Genomic DNA, 15,210 nt, shown 5'->3' on the forward strand with positions numbered 1-15,210 from the left:
TTTTTTTATCAAGGAAACAAAATCAAGAATTCAAAACAGATTACAATTATGTTAAGTAATTAAAAGTCATGAAGTGATAACAAATAATATAATTTTAAATTAAAAAAACAAACAAACAAAAAGAACCATGAGTTCACACTTTTATTTTTGTATTTTATTACTTTTTTCAAAAAAAGATTACTCCCACATATGAAAGACTGCAGAACCTATCAGTACAATGTGAGCTAGAGTTTGAGAACCTCTAGCTCACATTGATTGTTTGAAGTTTGTGCTTTTCATAAACTTAGAGAAAAGTGGAAGAACAAAGGATACTTAACAGTTTTCATGCAGATATAATTTTATAGACACTACCAATTATGTAGGTCAGTTTTCAGTAACAACTTTACTGCTATTATTATATGACACTTCCATGGAGTCTGAGAATTTATTATGGGAGACCATGCTACCTTATGCAACATGACACAAGCCACCATCTGCATTACACTATCTACCCAAAACGGCTTCAGAAACCCAGTTATCAGAGATAAGTGAATTTTCAGATGTATTCAAAATGTATTATTTTCTTTGCATAATTTATACTTTTTTCTTTGTTTCATTTTAGAACATCTCATCTCATTGATCATTTTATTTTACAGAGAGTTGAAATAAAACTTGATAAATAATGCATGGTGTAATTGTTTATTGGCTGATTTCTCTTGTTTCATATAAATTTATTCAACTATTTTCCTCCCATACCAACCTTACCTTGCTAAATTAAACATGGGAATAAGTAACAGATTATCTTCACTATCATGCATAAATAGCTGAAATATTTTACCTGTTCTACAAGTTTAACATTAAGAATGCAGTAAAGGTTCTTATTTTCAGTTTGAATTTTATTGATGATTTTCACACCAAATTTGTAAAAGCAAATATTTAATTTTAGTACAGATCCTCTAAGTCTTGTAGCAGATTTATTTAAGAGGATAACATCATCTGCATAAAGTAAAGAACTATGCTTAAGATCCCCCATTTAAACAGCAAGTTTAATATAAATTTCCTTAATTAATAATGCTGTCTACATAGATGATAAATAACACTGGAGATATATTTTTTTATTATTATTATTATTATTATTTCACACCTCCAGGGAGTCCAAAGACTCATCGAGGGAGGGCACCTACAACTCTTCGTCTCCACCACTTAACCTCATCATCTACCCCAATGCCATCTACTGTCCACCACCACTAGTATTTTTACAGACAATCACAAACATCCATGCCTACGGCGGGATTCGAACCTGCAGCCTTTTGGCTGGAGAGCAGAAATGCTAACCACTTGGCCAGCCAGGCCGGCATAGAACATACTTTAAACTTATTGCAGTATAGTTTAACTGGAACATTTCTAATATAGAGATGGAAATTAATTAAAAAAACATGTTAAAAAAATGAGTTGAAATTATCAATTTACCCTTAAACAATTGCATACAGCATACAATTTAACATCATATACTACTTCAATTCGAACTGCAACGAATTCTATTATCAAACCTCGGTTAACCAAATTACAAATTTCAGAGCTGCCTATTCTACATTTAGTACTAGAGGTGTGATGTTCCCGATATCAGTTGCAATTCATTAGTTTTGTGTATGAACATTGTTTAAGGGTAAATTGATAATTTCAACTCATTTTTAACATGATTTTTTTTTTTTATTAATTTCCATCCCTATATTAGAAATGTTCCAGTTAAACTATACTGCAATAAGTTTAAAGCCACAAAGACCAATGTGAAATATATTTTTTTTATTTTGTTTATGCTTTTTATGTTAAATGTAATAATATTCAAAGTCAAATCAGATTTTGATTTATAAATGAAAATGGAACATCAACAAATTTTAATGATGCTACTTTTTGTGTATAAATTATGTTCTCATCCTTTGAAAAAAAAACAACCAGTGATGTGAGTTATGTCACACTGGAAATGTGGTTATGCCTTTTAGCTAGCTGTAAAAGAAAATATGTTTATTTAGAGAGGAATGAAATATGATTTTCAGTTGGGTGTTACTTTGTGTGTGTGTGGGGGGGGGGAGGATATGTTGCCTACTGTTCTCTTTCATTATTTATTTACATTATTGATGTAAAGATTTTGATATGAATCTAAATCTTTTATGACATTAAAAAAAAAAAAACTGACAATGCTAGCAAGTGCATATATACCTAAAAGAATAAGGTTTATGTAATAAACATGCACAACATCGTGAATATTTATATAATTTTCAAAAGCATTTTTCATACCGAACGAATATAATTTCATTTCAGTTTTTGGGACTTTTCAATTTGTATTTTCTCTCATTTAGTTTATAAATGCATCTCTTTTGCTATCAAAGCATGATTTCTATGTTCTTTTTTTCTTTTTATTTATTTATTTTTAATTACATTTATTTACTGGAAATAGTTGCAAAAAATCATTCATATGGAACTGAATATATTCCAGAACACATAGGAAGAAAGAATTTTTTTAAAATATATTAATTCATTTGCTTAATTGTACTAGTATTTGTTGAATCTTTATATACTTTTTTTTCAGGCAAAATGTCATAATACCAATAGAGTACTTTGTGTCTATTTTTATTACTCTTTTTTAACAGCACTTTCATTATATATATATATATAATCCAATGGGCCAAACTACTCTAAGCAGATACCCAATAATGTCTTGATAAGCTATGCCAATTTTGCTGGGTTGTGGGCTTACACATATATCAAATGAAACTAATGAGAATTGTCTGTTTTTAAGCATATAAAATTAAAGGAAAAGAATGTTTAACTGCATGTTTTAAAAATATGCTTTCTTGGTAAAGCTTTTTAACTGAGAAATTTTTAAAACAACTGCTATTCAGAGAGTACTTTCAAGAAGCACACAATAGAATTATGGCCATTTTCTTTTTAGGAGTTAGATTTTATGTTAACTGCTTAAAGGATACGAAACAGATCAAAAGCTCCAGCAACATAAACAATACGATCTCCAGGCTGAAAAAAGGAACAGTAAAATATTCAGAGTTTCTCAAATACTGTTCTATTATGTTATATATAAATATAAATTAGTAAATTTAGCATTTTAACATGTCTCCCTCTCTCGTATATTACAAATGAATACAGTAACCCTTAAATTGATGCAAGTCCAGTTTTGTGTATATATGCAAGTTAATGCTTAGGATTCTTTCAAAATATAGGATGTGATTCAAGTTTAAACCATCTTCAGTAAATGTGTAAAATGTGTAAAGCTTCTCAATGTGTGGAAAACTATAATTATTAGACCTCCTTCCCAGAAGGTTGCCTACAAGTGCCCAAAGAAAGGTCTGATTAAATGTCTAGAAGCCAAGCTAATACTATCCCCCCCCCAACACATGCACAATAAACAAACTGGAGTATTGACTGTTGTATCCCAGCACAACAGCCAGAATCCAGCTTGTTTGTGTTCCATGACTGTGCCTGTTCTGCAAGAGGTGAGGCCTGCTGCCACCATATCAGACCGGCTAACTCACCTTAACTTGAAAATGTCCACATAAAGATTTCTCTAGTGATGACAAGAATTGAACCCAGGTTGTATCAAATCAAAGAGCACATGTTCCATCATTCTTCCAAATGTGCTGTGAGGGTGCAATATGTTTTTTTTTTTTTTTTTTATTAAATTAAAGATGCCAAGAAATTATATTCTTGTTTAATCCTTTATCCATGCATGAAGTTGTCAGCCTCTATATACGAGTAGCCTAGTCATGAAGATACTTCACACAAACCGTGTTTAAGTCGAATGGGAGGATATCATGTTGGAGGTTTAATAGAATATTTACAGCACTAGGAAATAAGTAAAAACTAATTTTAATGCTTCCAACATTTCATCTCAGTCACTCAGACGAAATATTGGAAGCATTAAAATGAGTTTTTAATCCTTTCCTAGTGCTGTAAATATTCCATTAAACCTCCAACATGACTTCATGCAAACCTTGTTTTCTTATGCTTGATAAAGGATTAAACAAGAGTATAATTTCTTAGCATCTTTAATTTAATTTATAACCAAGTGAAAAAACTTTCAACAGTTTTTTTTTATATATATAAATTTTTAAAATGAAAATAATCTTATGTACATTTTGCTAGCTAAAATAGTTAATTAGAAATTTATGTTCATTGTTTATTTTTCTATTCTAGCCCATTTTATATACAAAAATTCTATTTTTTACTCCCACACTCTTAAATTTTTCTTAGCATAATGTGCTAGTTACCAAAATAAACTGTAATGATGCCCCTGCTCAGAAGAGATGATTATTTTACTTCCAATGTTAATAGAATAAGTCACATTTTGTTTGAAGGCTCCAAGCAGATGGTCAGTCACCTCTCTCTCTCTCTCAGTGAAGGTGTAATGCTGTCTGTTCTAGAATGCTGGAGGTGAAAGTTGTAAAAGATGTATATTACTACTTTCACAGTAATGAAGGTAACATTTAAAATGTATAATTGTGCACAGACAAGGTTGAAATTTTCTGAGTGCAAACAGTTGCAGAGATTCTGAGATGAATGTATCACTTTGTCTCATTAATAACAAAGTGAATATATCACTCTAAAGCAGGGATCTTCAATGCATGGCCTGGGGCCACCTGTGGCCCTCGCAGCTCTTTGCCTGTGGCCCGTCGGCCATTTTGAAAAAACAACTACTTAACATTAAAATGCAATTAAATAAAAATTAATTTCAATGAAGCCCGAGGGCCACTATGCTATACTGTGGTATTTAGAATTGTAAGATGATTTTCAGATTCACAAGGAATGCTGTGCATTTGATACTTGACATTAAATCCTATAAAAAATAAATATTAAATAGACATGCTTCTTCAGCCATCTACCAACACCAAGGGGTACTTAAGTACTAGTACTAACGTCGTAGGTAGATGGCTGAAGCAGTAATTCGTTCGAGTGCTGCTGTCTAGTGCCTTCCAGATATATCTAGAAGGTTCTCGATACTTCGTTATATCTTGTATTTATATTTTCACATAAATACAAGAGGATCTCATCCACAGTCAGTCAGTCGTGAACAGTGTGATATTTGTGTATAAGCGCACGCAGATTCATCGTGTCAGCCATAGCCTATTGTGGTTTTATATTGCCAGACTTTTTTCATTAGTGTGAGACATATTCAGTGGATAATAACTAACCGTTACAGCCATTTTGGATAATTTTTTGGGTTCAGCGTCTACGAGTAAAAAGCGTAAATCAAGTGATTCTTGTTGGGGTTTTAATGAAAAGTGGACCAATTTGTACTTTTTTGTTGCCAATCGCCGATAAGCCAGTGTGTTTAATTTGTCGTGAGTTAGTGTCAGTATCAAAAGAATACAATATAAAACGACACTATGAGACAAAGCATGCGTCCAATTTCGATCACCTTCAAGGGCAGCTTCGTGTGGACAAAGTGAACCATCTCCAATTTGATTTAAAACGCAAGCAGGGTACATTTAAAAGGCAGAGGAAAGAGAGTGAAGCGTGCATCAAAGAGTTATGTAATAGCTGAAAAAATTGCTAAAAAATCAAAAGCCTTCTTGGATGGTAAGTTTGTGAAAGAGTGTCTCATTGCTACTGGGATATTCTCTGCCCAAATAATAAGGAGGTCTTTAAAAAACTGAGTTTGTCTGGGGTAAGTATAGCACGACGTGTCGAAGAACTTGCCAATGACATTGAAAGAACTTTAAAAAAACGGTCGTCCGAATTTACGTCATATTCACTTGCTTTAGATGAGAGCATAGGTGTGAAGGACAGCACAACTGGCTATCTTTGTCCGTAGCATTGATCAACAATTCAACGTGACAGAAGAACTGATAGCTCTCGTATCTATGAAGGGAATGACAAAAGGCGCTGATATTCTTGAAGTCGCCAAGAAAACGCTCCAGCGTTTTTACCCCAGCTTAACCAACCTCGAGGGTGTGGTAACTGATAGTGCCCCTGCTATGGTGGGAAAGAACGAAGGGTTTGTTGTGCTGCTAAGGAAAGAACCGGAACTAGAAGGAAAAGATTTTGTCCATTACCACTGTTTAATCCACCAGGAGAATTTGTGCACAAAAACTATGAGATTTGAGAATGTCATGAAAGTTATTGTGACTGTCGTCAACATTATTAGGGCAAAAGGATTGAATCATTATCAATTCCAAGAGTTTTTGACCTAAAAGTGCGAAGTGGATCACGGTGATGTGGTTTATTATAGTGATGTGCGTTGGTTGAGCAAGGTTCTTAAAAGAGTCTTTGACTTAAGGAGCGAAATACAGCAGTTCATGCAAACCAAGGTGAATCCGATTGCGGAATTTAATGATCCAAAGTGGATGACAGACTTTGCCTTTGTGACTGACATCTCGTTGTATATGAATGACCTAAATACGCAGCTACAATCCAAAGATCAACTGGTGCACACTCTGTTTGATCACATGAAAGCTTTTGTAGCCAAGCTCAAACTTTGGGAGACACAACTCGCAAAAAAAAGACTTAACTCATTTTCAGCTTCTCGCTCAGTCCAACTGTTTGATGAATACGCTACAAAATTAGCCATGTTGCGAAGTGAGTTCGAAGAGAGATTTAGTGATTTTCGTAACCAACAACCTTCTTTAGATTTATTTTCAATGCCATTCAGTGTCAATGCTGTTGAAATGCCATGCTCAGTACAAATCGAGCTGCTTGAACTCCAAAACAACTCTTCTTGAGAGAAAAATTATTCAATGTGCCTTTGCTTACATTTTACAAAGACTACATTTCTGAGGATGCATTCCCTAATCTTTGCCAGCATGCTTTGATGATGTGAGCTTTGTTAGGAAGCACATACTTATGTGAGCAGTTCTTCTCCAGAATGAAGCATGTGAAGTCCAAGACAAGAACCCAGATTACGGACCAACATCTCGAGAATACTCTGCGCATAGTAACCTCCAACATTGATGCCAACATAGACATGCTGGTCAAGGAAAAACATTGTCAAGTTTCCCATTGACATTGTAAAAAATGAATGTTTTCTTCATTAAATTATCTTTTTCAAGTACTGATTGTATTTACTTATCATGAACCTGACTCTTACCTATGCTCTTAAAGCTGAGTTTGTTTATTTTTATAGGATTTTATATAAAGTATCCAATGCACAGCATTCCTTGTGAATATGGAAAGCATCTTACAATTCTAAATACCGCAGTATAGCTTAGTGGCCAGCAAGCTTCATTGAAATTTTAATGCAGCCTGCACTGTTTGAAAGGTTGAAGACCCCTGCTCTAAAGAAATGTGCTAGATGTTTCTCGTTCAGTCACAGAAGAAGCAATTCTCTGATAAGTCTGGATAAAATTTATCTGGTATGGCAAGAGTAGGGAGAGCACTATGCTACACTCCCCTGTACATTGGCACCAGGCTTAACAGCCTGACTCTGGTAAGGTAGATCCCAGTTAAGGAGTGTTTGCTGAAATGACAAAGGATTTCATGAAGCTGCTTTCTCTGTCTGCTGGATTAGTAATGCCTTATACCTTACATATGTTGAAGGAAGAGTTGAATGCAACTGAGGCATTACAGAATTACAAGAAACATATAGGCATTCTGCTGAAGGTTTGCCTCAGATGTGATTTCTGATATGGTCATCTGAAGTGTAGATATGATAATGCCTTATCTGTTCAGCTTCTCCCAGTCCTTAGCAATCTTGGAATATGAGAACCATCCCCACTGTGCCAACTCCAAGAAGGAAAGATATGCTGTCTGTGGTGGAGCTTCTTATCATATTTATCTTATCTTATCTTACATATCTTATCTTAGATTTTTTGTTTTTATTAAAATTGATAAACATATGCATTTGAATAACTGAAACAAAATGCTATTTAAGCTTTATAAAATACATATTAGAAAAATAAAAAATATAAAAAGCATTATGAAAACATAAAATAGAACATAGGCCAAAGATTCAACTCTCTCAGTTAGAATTTGTGGAGCTTAGCTAGAGTAGGCAAAATGTTGTGCTACACATAGATGACTTCTACTGTATGTTTGTATCTGGTCCAGTAAAGATTCCATTGAAAGCTGAGTGGCAGGTGAAAGTACACAGAGAAGTTGGATGCAAATATGGATGTTTATACAGAAGGTGAGGTTGGGTGTCCTCACCTTCTTAAGTAGTGGTAAGGGTAAGTGGTATTTTTTTAAGAAAAAGTGGCAGAAAGATCTCAGAAAACATAATCTGAAAAGTGGGCTCATGAGAATATTCAGTAGCAATCTTGATTCCTTCAGCAGTAGTTATATTTGGAAAGGATTTTATGATGGCTGTTTGTACCTGCCTGGTACCAAAGTTGTTCCACTTCAGGTTGAGGGTTAGAAAGACACCTATGATTCTTATTTTCCAACTCAGCTCCATGTAGGGAAAAGGTGTTAGCCAGTTGCAGAACTTACATTTCCATTTGAAATCAATGGTTTTGTAAGCACAGAGGCTCTATATATTTTTCAGCATTATGGAACATCTCAATAGAAAGAGTACGGTTTGGAAGATGAAAATACATCAATCATTCATGGTGGGTTCTTTTGGAATACGTTCAAGAGCAGTTGCACATATTTGTTCATCTGAAGAATTTGAGGGAAAAAGGCAAAGATGTGAAGGAAGCAATTTCATTTTCAAGGAAGACTATGCCTGGCTTCATTTGTTGAGTGGTGTAATAATTGTGCTAAATAAGTTGATAAGTTCCTACTCTCCTACAAAAATAGGAAATGTGCAACTGCCTTTTGTTATCCTGGTGGAAGTCTTTGAGGTGTATGTGTGTGTGTGGGGTGGGGATTAGCACTCTGGAAGTATGCAAGAACACACTAGCAGCTATACAGCCATTAAGAGAAGAAATAGTTCATCTGCCTAGCAATGAAATTGTTCTTCAGCTGTATCCAGTTGAGGATATTATAAGTTTTTTTCAGTATTGCCAAGGTGAATGCTTAAATCATTTTGTCCAAACTAGTTACATTTGCAGAGGCAGTTTTTTATTGTCTGTCAATAAGCAAGTGGCTTTTCCAGTATCATTTAATTTCCGACTAGAGGCTTGTGCATATAAATAGATGTGTGGATAAATAAAACAAGTATATGGAGTAATTACTTTAAAAATTGAAGCTAATGAAGTCAAAACAAATCCTAGCAAGTTCTTTCAATATGTAGCCATCAGAAAAAAGAATGATTAAGGTAAGATGGCACTGATTGGAGGAAATGGTATAAGGATAATTGCTGTTGAGATTTATTCAAATAAAGACCAAAAGGCTTCATTTCGGCGATGCAAAATTATATAAATCAAGTAGATATTAAATCCAGCATTATTTCAAATCCGAATACAGAAACTATAAAAGTTTCATACAAAATTTGACCAGAGAGCTTACAGGAATACACTCACCAGCATTTACAAGTTGTTCTAGCCGGACCTTATAAGAGACATGATCACTTTGCCCAAGCATCCATATATTCACCTCCTATTGGTCTGTTTTGATAAGGTTTAATTGGCCTGACAGCTGTTTCAAACTGATTGGTTCTCCTTAGAGACCAGGCAGAAACCTTAACAGAGCAAAAGCTCTCGTTCAGTACTAAGGAACTTGAAGTGTCAAAGAGGTATATTTTTCATAAGCGAACTCTCGGTCGGTGTGTAAAGTATTTACTAAAAATAAAGAACCAAAAGGCTTCAATTTGGTGATGAAAAATTATATAAATCAAGTGGGTATTAAATCCAGCATTATTTCAAAGCCGAATACAGAAACTATAAAAGTTTCGTACAAAATTTGACCAGAGAGCTTACGGAAATACAGAGCCTGTAAGCTCTCTGGTCAAATTTTGTATGAAACTTTTATAGTTTTTGCATTCGCCTTTGAAACAATGCTGGATTTAATACCCACTTGATTTATATAATTTTTCATCATCACATTAATATCCACTTGATTTATATAATATAGTTGAGATATTTAATAAGCAGATCATAAAGGTCTTTCATCCTTGTGAATGTGACAGCATGGAGAGATTGAGAGCAGTGTATGATGAGGAGAGACTGACTATGAGTGAATAAGAGGTAAGTGAAGAATTCAACACTCTTAATGTTAATAAGGCTGTGGGACCTGATCATATATCACCATGTATTTTGAAGGAATGTGCCAGGGAGTTGACATATGCCTTGACATAGTTGTTTAATATGAGTCGTACATTGAATCAAGTTTCAAAGGAGTAGAAGGAAAGCAAGATTGTACTGCTTTATAAAGGAGGTGACAGAACTCAAGCATCAAATTATAGGTCAATCTGCATATCTGATGTTGTGATTAAAGTGTTGGAGAGGCTGATGAGAATCAGGATCCAGAAAGGGATTAAAAACTATGGTATCATCTGCGATGCATAGCATGAATTTGCTAAAGGGAGGTCATGTTTTAGTAATCTACTTACTTATTACAATAAAGTGACAGCAGCATTAGACAAGGGAGATGGATAGAGTAGTATACTTAGACTTTGCAAAGGCTTTGACAGATTACTGCATGATAAGTTGATAGTTAAACTAGTGCATTGGATTGGAGACTGGTTGTCTGACAGGTGTCAGCAAGTTGTGTATAGGGAACAATATCCCAGAGGAGGAAAGTCACCAGGGGTGTGCCTCTGGGGCCTGTTTTAGGGATATTGCTGTTTAACCTGTATGTTAATGATACTGGAGAAGATTTAGATGGGGATATTCAGTTGTTTGCAGATGATACAAAGTTGGGATGTACTATGAGGAGTGGAGCAGATGTTGTGGCCTTAGGACTTGAATAGACTGAGTGAATGGGCACGGGAATGAAAATACCAGTTCAATGATTGCAAAACATAAGACTTTAAAATTTGGAAAACAAAGATGGAATGTAGAATTTACTCTTGGCAGGAATATATTGTTGGTGGTGGAGGAAATAAGAGATCTTTGGATGATGATGGATACGGATCTAAAATTTAGAGGATATATTGCCAAAATTGTAAGGACAACACAATGGATTCTGGAAATGATGCAGAAGACTCTGACTTGTAGATATAAAGAGATTCTGGTTCCATTGTATAAGGTTCTGATTAAGCCACATACACTAGTGTAGATTAGTCACCTGATTTTCAAAAGGATGAAGAGATGTTGGAGAGGGTTCAGAGACAATTAACTAAAACAGTTTTTGATCTCTGTAATGTTGATTATGAGGAAAAGTTGAGACGATGCAATTTGCAGAGTCTAGTGGATAGGAGGAAGAGGGATGATATGATAGAGACGTACAAGTTGGTAAGGTGTTGTTATAGGATTAAAATTGAACAGGTTTTTCATAAAATGGTGAGAAAACCATTGATGGAGAACAAGAAGTTATCCCTGGAAGCTATATAAGGACAGTGTAAGGAAGGGACTAAGAAGCAGATTTATTTTTTTTGCATGGAAAGTTGTGAATAATCGAAATACATTACTTGAGAGCATGGTGTGTTTAAGGCATGATGAGCTGTGTGTATGACAAAAGGGACCTCCTAGATGAATCTGTGACTCCATGTAGTCTTAGGATAATAATAATAATATTATTATTAAATAACAATAAGACAATAGCAAAAAGTTCTCTTAAAGAAAGCAATAAGGAATATTTTTCAATAATGGGAGTACAAAGAACTGTTAAAAATCTGAAATATAGAGCAGTCGCAGGAATACTTAAAAATAAAAAGTACTTAAAATCTTAAGACTGTCACACTGAATAATTCAGAAGGCTTCATCAGAAGGTCAAATCATAGATTACTGAAGAAGAATTTTTATTGTACTTATCTACAAAAAGGAACAAAAGAATTATAGAGGAATTTTCCTACTAAGAGTCTCCTAAGCAAACGTTTATGCAAACATACTTGAAAACATAGTAAGAAAAACTGTCAGAGACAAATTAATGTGAAGAACAAGATTCAGACTGGTTATGGTTGTTTATTATGTCATAAAAACTACACTGGTATCCAAAAGCTAAGGACGAACTACATTTTTACCTGTATATGAAAACATTTTCATGACTACAGCCAAAGGTGTACATAAATTTATAGTCAACATATACTAATAAATTATATTACACAAACAATGTCTTATCAATTTCATACAAATTAAATTGCAATACATTTTTGACAAAAGTTATAAATTTCCTAAGGACGTAGTTAAGGAATTATGTTGTGTCCCCTTTCAATATTATTCCTTGAATCATTATATCAGGCCGCTATAAGTGAGGTGTCTTCTACATGGGTCACGTGGTATCTCTATCACACAAAGAAATAGCCTCAGGGTAGAGCCAAATTTCATTTGTGACAGAGTTCTCAAATCTTACCTCTCTTAAAATCCCAAGTAATTTATATTTTTAGACTGCACCACTTAGAATTATTAGATTAAAGATAATAACTCAATCAAGAAGTAAGTTAGAAGATATACTCATGAGACTTAGGGTTGCAGTCGTGTCCTCAACCTTATTCAATTAAACTCCCACTCAGATCCGTAATCAGTTTCACAAGTGGTGCATTGAATTCTATACAGACTCATATATTTAGTTAAAGCCAAGCAAGGTTTATTTGTTTCTAAATTTATAGTTTAATATACAAGAATATTCATCATTCTAAATAAGACACATTCTAATTAAATCAATTAATTAGCTTTACTTCATCAGATATGATCTCTGAACAAATTTTTCTCAAATAATTCACACAAAAGTAAATGAATCTATATCATCTAGATTACTACTAAATTCCATTATTTAATTTCTACACTAACAACTGGTAACATTAACCAGTCTCCAACATATATAGATTCAAATTGTTAGTAACCATTCACTCATGACCTCCTATAAAGCACACGTGCTATAGTCCTGACCTTAAATTGTATCTGAGTCCTTCACAAATAAATCTTCACATATCAGTACACATTCAGATTGCATTCATATAAATCACAAATTTTACTTATCTCTACTTGATGGTACCTCTATCCAACTGCATCTGCTTTAGTCTGTCTTCTGCTTCGTTAAGACATTTCCTTGGTTCCCTCAATCTACCTCGGGTCAAGACTTTATAGTGATTATCAGCTTAGACTTCAGGATACATGCTTCTGCTGACCTTTCAATGGCATGGTTTGCCGCTACTTTCCAGGAATCTAGGACAGGATTACCCGCTGTAACATCGTCCTAGTCTTTAGGTATCATTCGGCCATCCCCAAACCAGCACCAAGTTAAACCTTCACTACTCGAGGAAATGTGAGAACTTCCACACAACAAAAGACCAAGAGAGCCTTGGGGGAGTTCCTAACCCTTCTATACGTTCACCCTATCGGTAAATACCGCAACTCTGCTGTTCACCCTGCACCTTGATTTACTATGTCATATGACCTCATGATGCCCGTTCTCTCCCTGCTTGTTCACTCCACGCGCCAAGCACGTGACCACCGGGGGCAATCGTCAGTGTGTCCTTGAACCTTGGACTATCTTTCACACAATACATTCTAGTGTTTCTTCTACAAATTATCTTTACATCGAATTTAACATTAACACAAAACCATAACTCTCTTAATTCACACTTTGTCTCTGGCAACTTTCCTTTATACATATTTATCTAATTCCCCTCTATTTTTATTTTACATTAAATTTTTCTATTGAGCTAATTAATTATTTCTTTCTCCTTAAATCAATGTATTCAATATTTTCTAAAGTTTACAATGATACCTACTTAGAAACAAGCATGTTTACTTAATTATTCTACTGGGTTTCTACTTCTTTGCTCGTTAAATCATGATAAGTGGAATTTTAACATTCTTAACTTATCAGGGTATAACAATTAATATCCAGTGCCTACAGAAAATTATGCAGCATGGAATATGTCCACCCCAAACTGTGATGCAGCTCTCACATGTCATACCATGCATAGCCCCAAGGAGTTCTTGACACAAACTGGCCACTCCTCCTTCAGAGCAGCAATGCATCTTCTTACTGTATCTCAAACATGTTCTATGGGGCTGAGATCTGGGGGGAGTGTGCTTGCCACTTGATTTCATTAATATCCTCGGTCTCCAGAAGTATCTCCACTTCTTTGCATACAGCAGCATGGAACAATCAAACATGACATTGAAGAACTTCGTTGCAATGTTGTTCACCAGTCCTAGTCCCTTTTTCCAGCACTTGTAGTTCGGTGCATCCATTACGCATAATGCCTCTCTCCCACATCATGACCTGAGCACTGCAATATCTATCCCTTTCAAGAACATTCTCATGATGGCAAGCAGTAACACTTTCATGCCAGATCAAGTGTCATCTAGAATCTGAGGAAAGACTAAAATGACTCTCATCTGTAAAGAGTACATTAGCCATTGATGTCTTGTCTAATTTTCATGGATACAACACCACTGAAAATGTGCTCTATGATAAGCTGTGAATAAAGGGATGCAGACTACAGTCCTTTGGATGTATAGGCCTGCTTGTCAGAGACATCTTTCCATAGTTTGTTGAGATATCTGCATACCTGTGCTAGAATGGAGCTGATTTGCAAGCTGACCTGTCGTGGTGCATTGATTACATTTTGCTGTTATAACCAAAAATCTGTCTTCATGCTCTGTGGTAGAGTGAGGGTGACTTCTTAGCAAACATCTGGAACACATTCCATTTGTTCTAAATGCTGCCCAGAGCCAGGATACAATGCTATGTGAGATTCCAAACTGGTAGTATCAGTAATTCTGCAATCTTCTTCTTCTTTTTGTGTTTCTTTATTATTTAGTCTTCTTCAAGCTTTCCAATAATTCTTCCCATTGTGAAATCATTTAGATGATGTATTTGAGATATTACAAGACATCCAAGTTGGTAACTTTATTCCTTCATGAAAAGCGTTTCCTTCAAATACAATTCACTTAGCACAGCCTTTTATCATGTTGAGTGCTACCACATGACCCCTTTGCACAGAATTCAAAAATTTGAATGTGTACCCGCTTTCTACTCAAAATCATCAGTTATACGAATTGCCACAAGCTGATTAATTTGCAATTGTAATCTTCAGAAATAATGTCCGTCCTTAGGTTTTGGACAACAGTGTAAAATCCCATGATCTGTATATATTATATCTGTTAGTTGTGCACATTCTCATGTCAGTGGGAGAGGAAAAAATCCCAAATTCTTGAAAGGAAAAGACCCTACTACTACTACTACTACTACTGTCAGTGAAAATCCATCATAAAAGTCCTCAATGTTCAA

At 34.8% G+C, this 15,210-nt stretch overlaps 1 protein-coding gene across 2 annotated transcripts in view; it reads right to left on the bottom strand.

The window, feature by feature from the left end:
• Pect (phosphoethanolamine cytidylyltransferase) overlaps nucleotides 1-15,210 on the bottom strand; it is a 241,938-nt gene that overhangs the window by 100,623 nt on the left and 126,105 nt on the right. For both annotated transcript variants that reach the window (XM_090407732.1, XM_090407731.1), the window contains one exon: nucleotides 2,964-3,009. In XM_090407732.1, the coding sequence (XP_090263858.1) occupies nucleotides 2,964-3,009 (46 nt within the window). The remainder of the gene's footprint in view (nucleotides 1-2,963; nucleotides 3,010-15,210) is intronic.

This window comes from Typopeltis vanoorti, chromosome 17 (genome assembly GCF_054136105.1).
Source record: "Typopeltis vanoorti isolate ZY-2024b chromosome 17, IOZ_Tvanoo_1.0, whole genome shotgun sequence".
Lineage (NCBI taxonomy): Eukaryota > Metazoa > Arthropoda > Arachnida > Uropygi > Thelyphonidae > Typopeltis > Typopeltis vanoorti.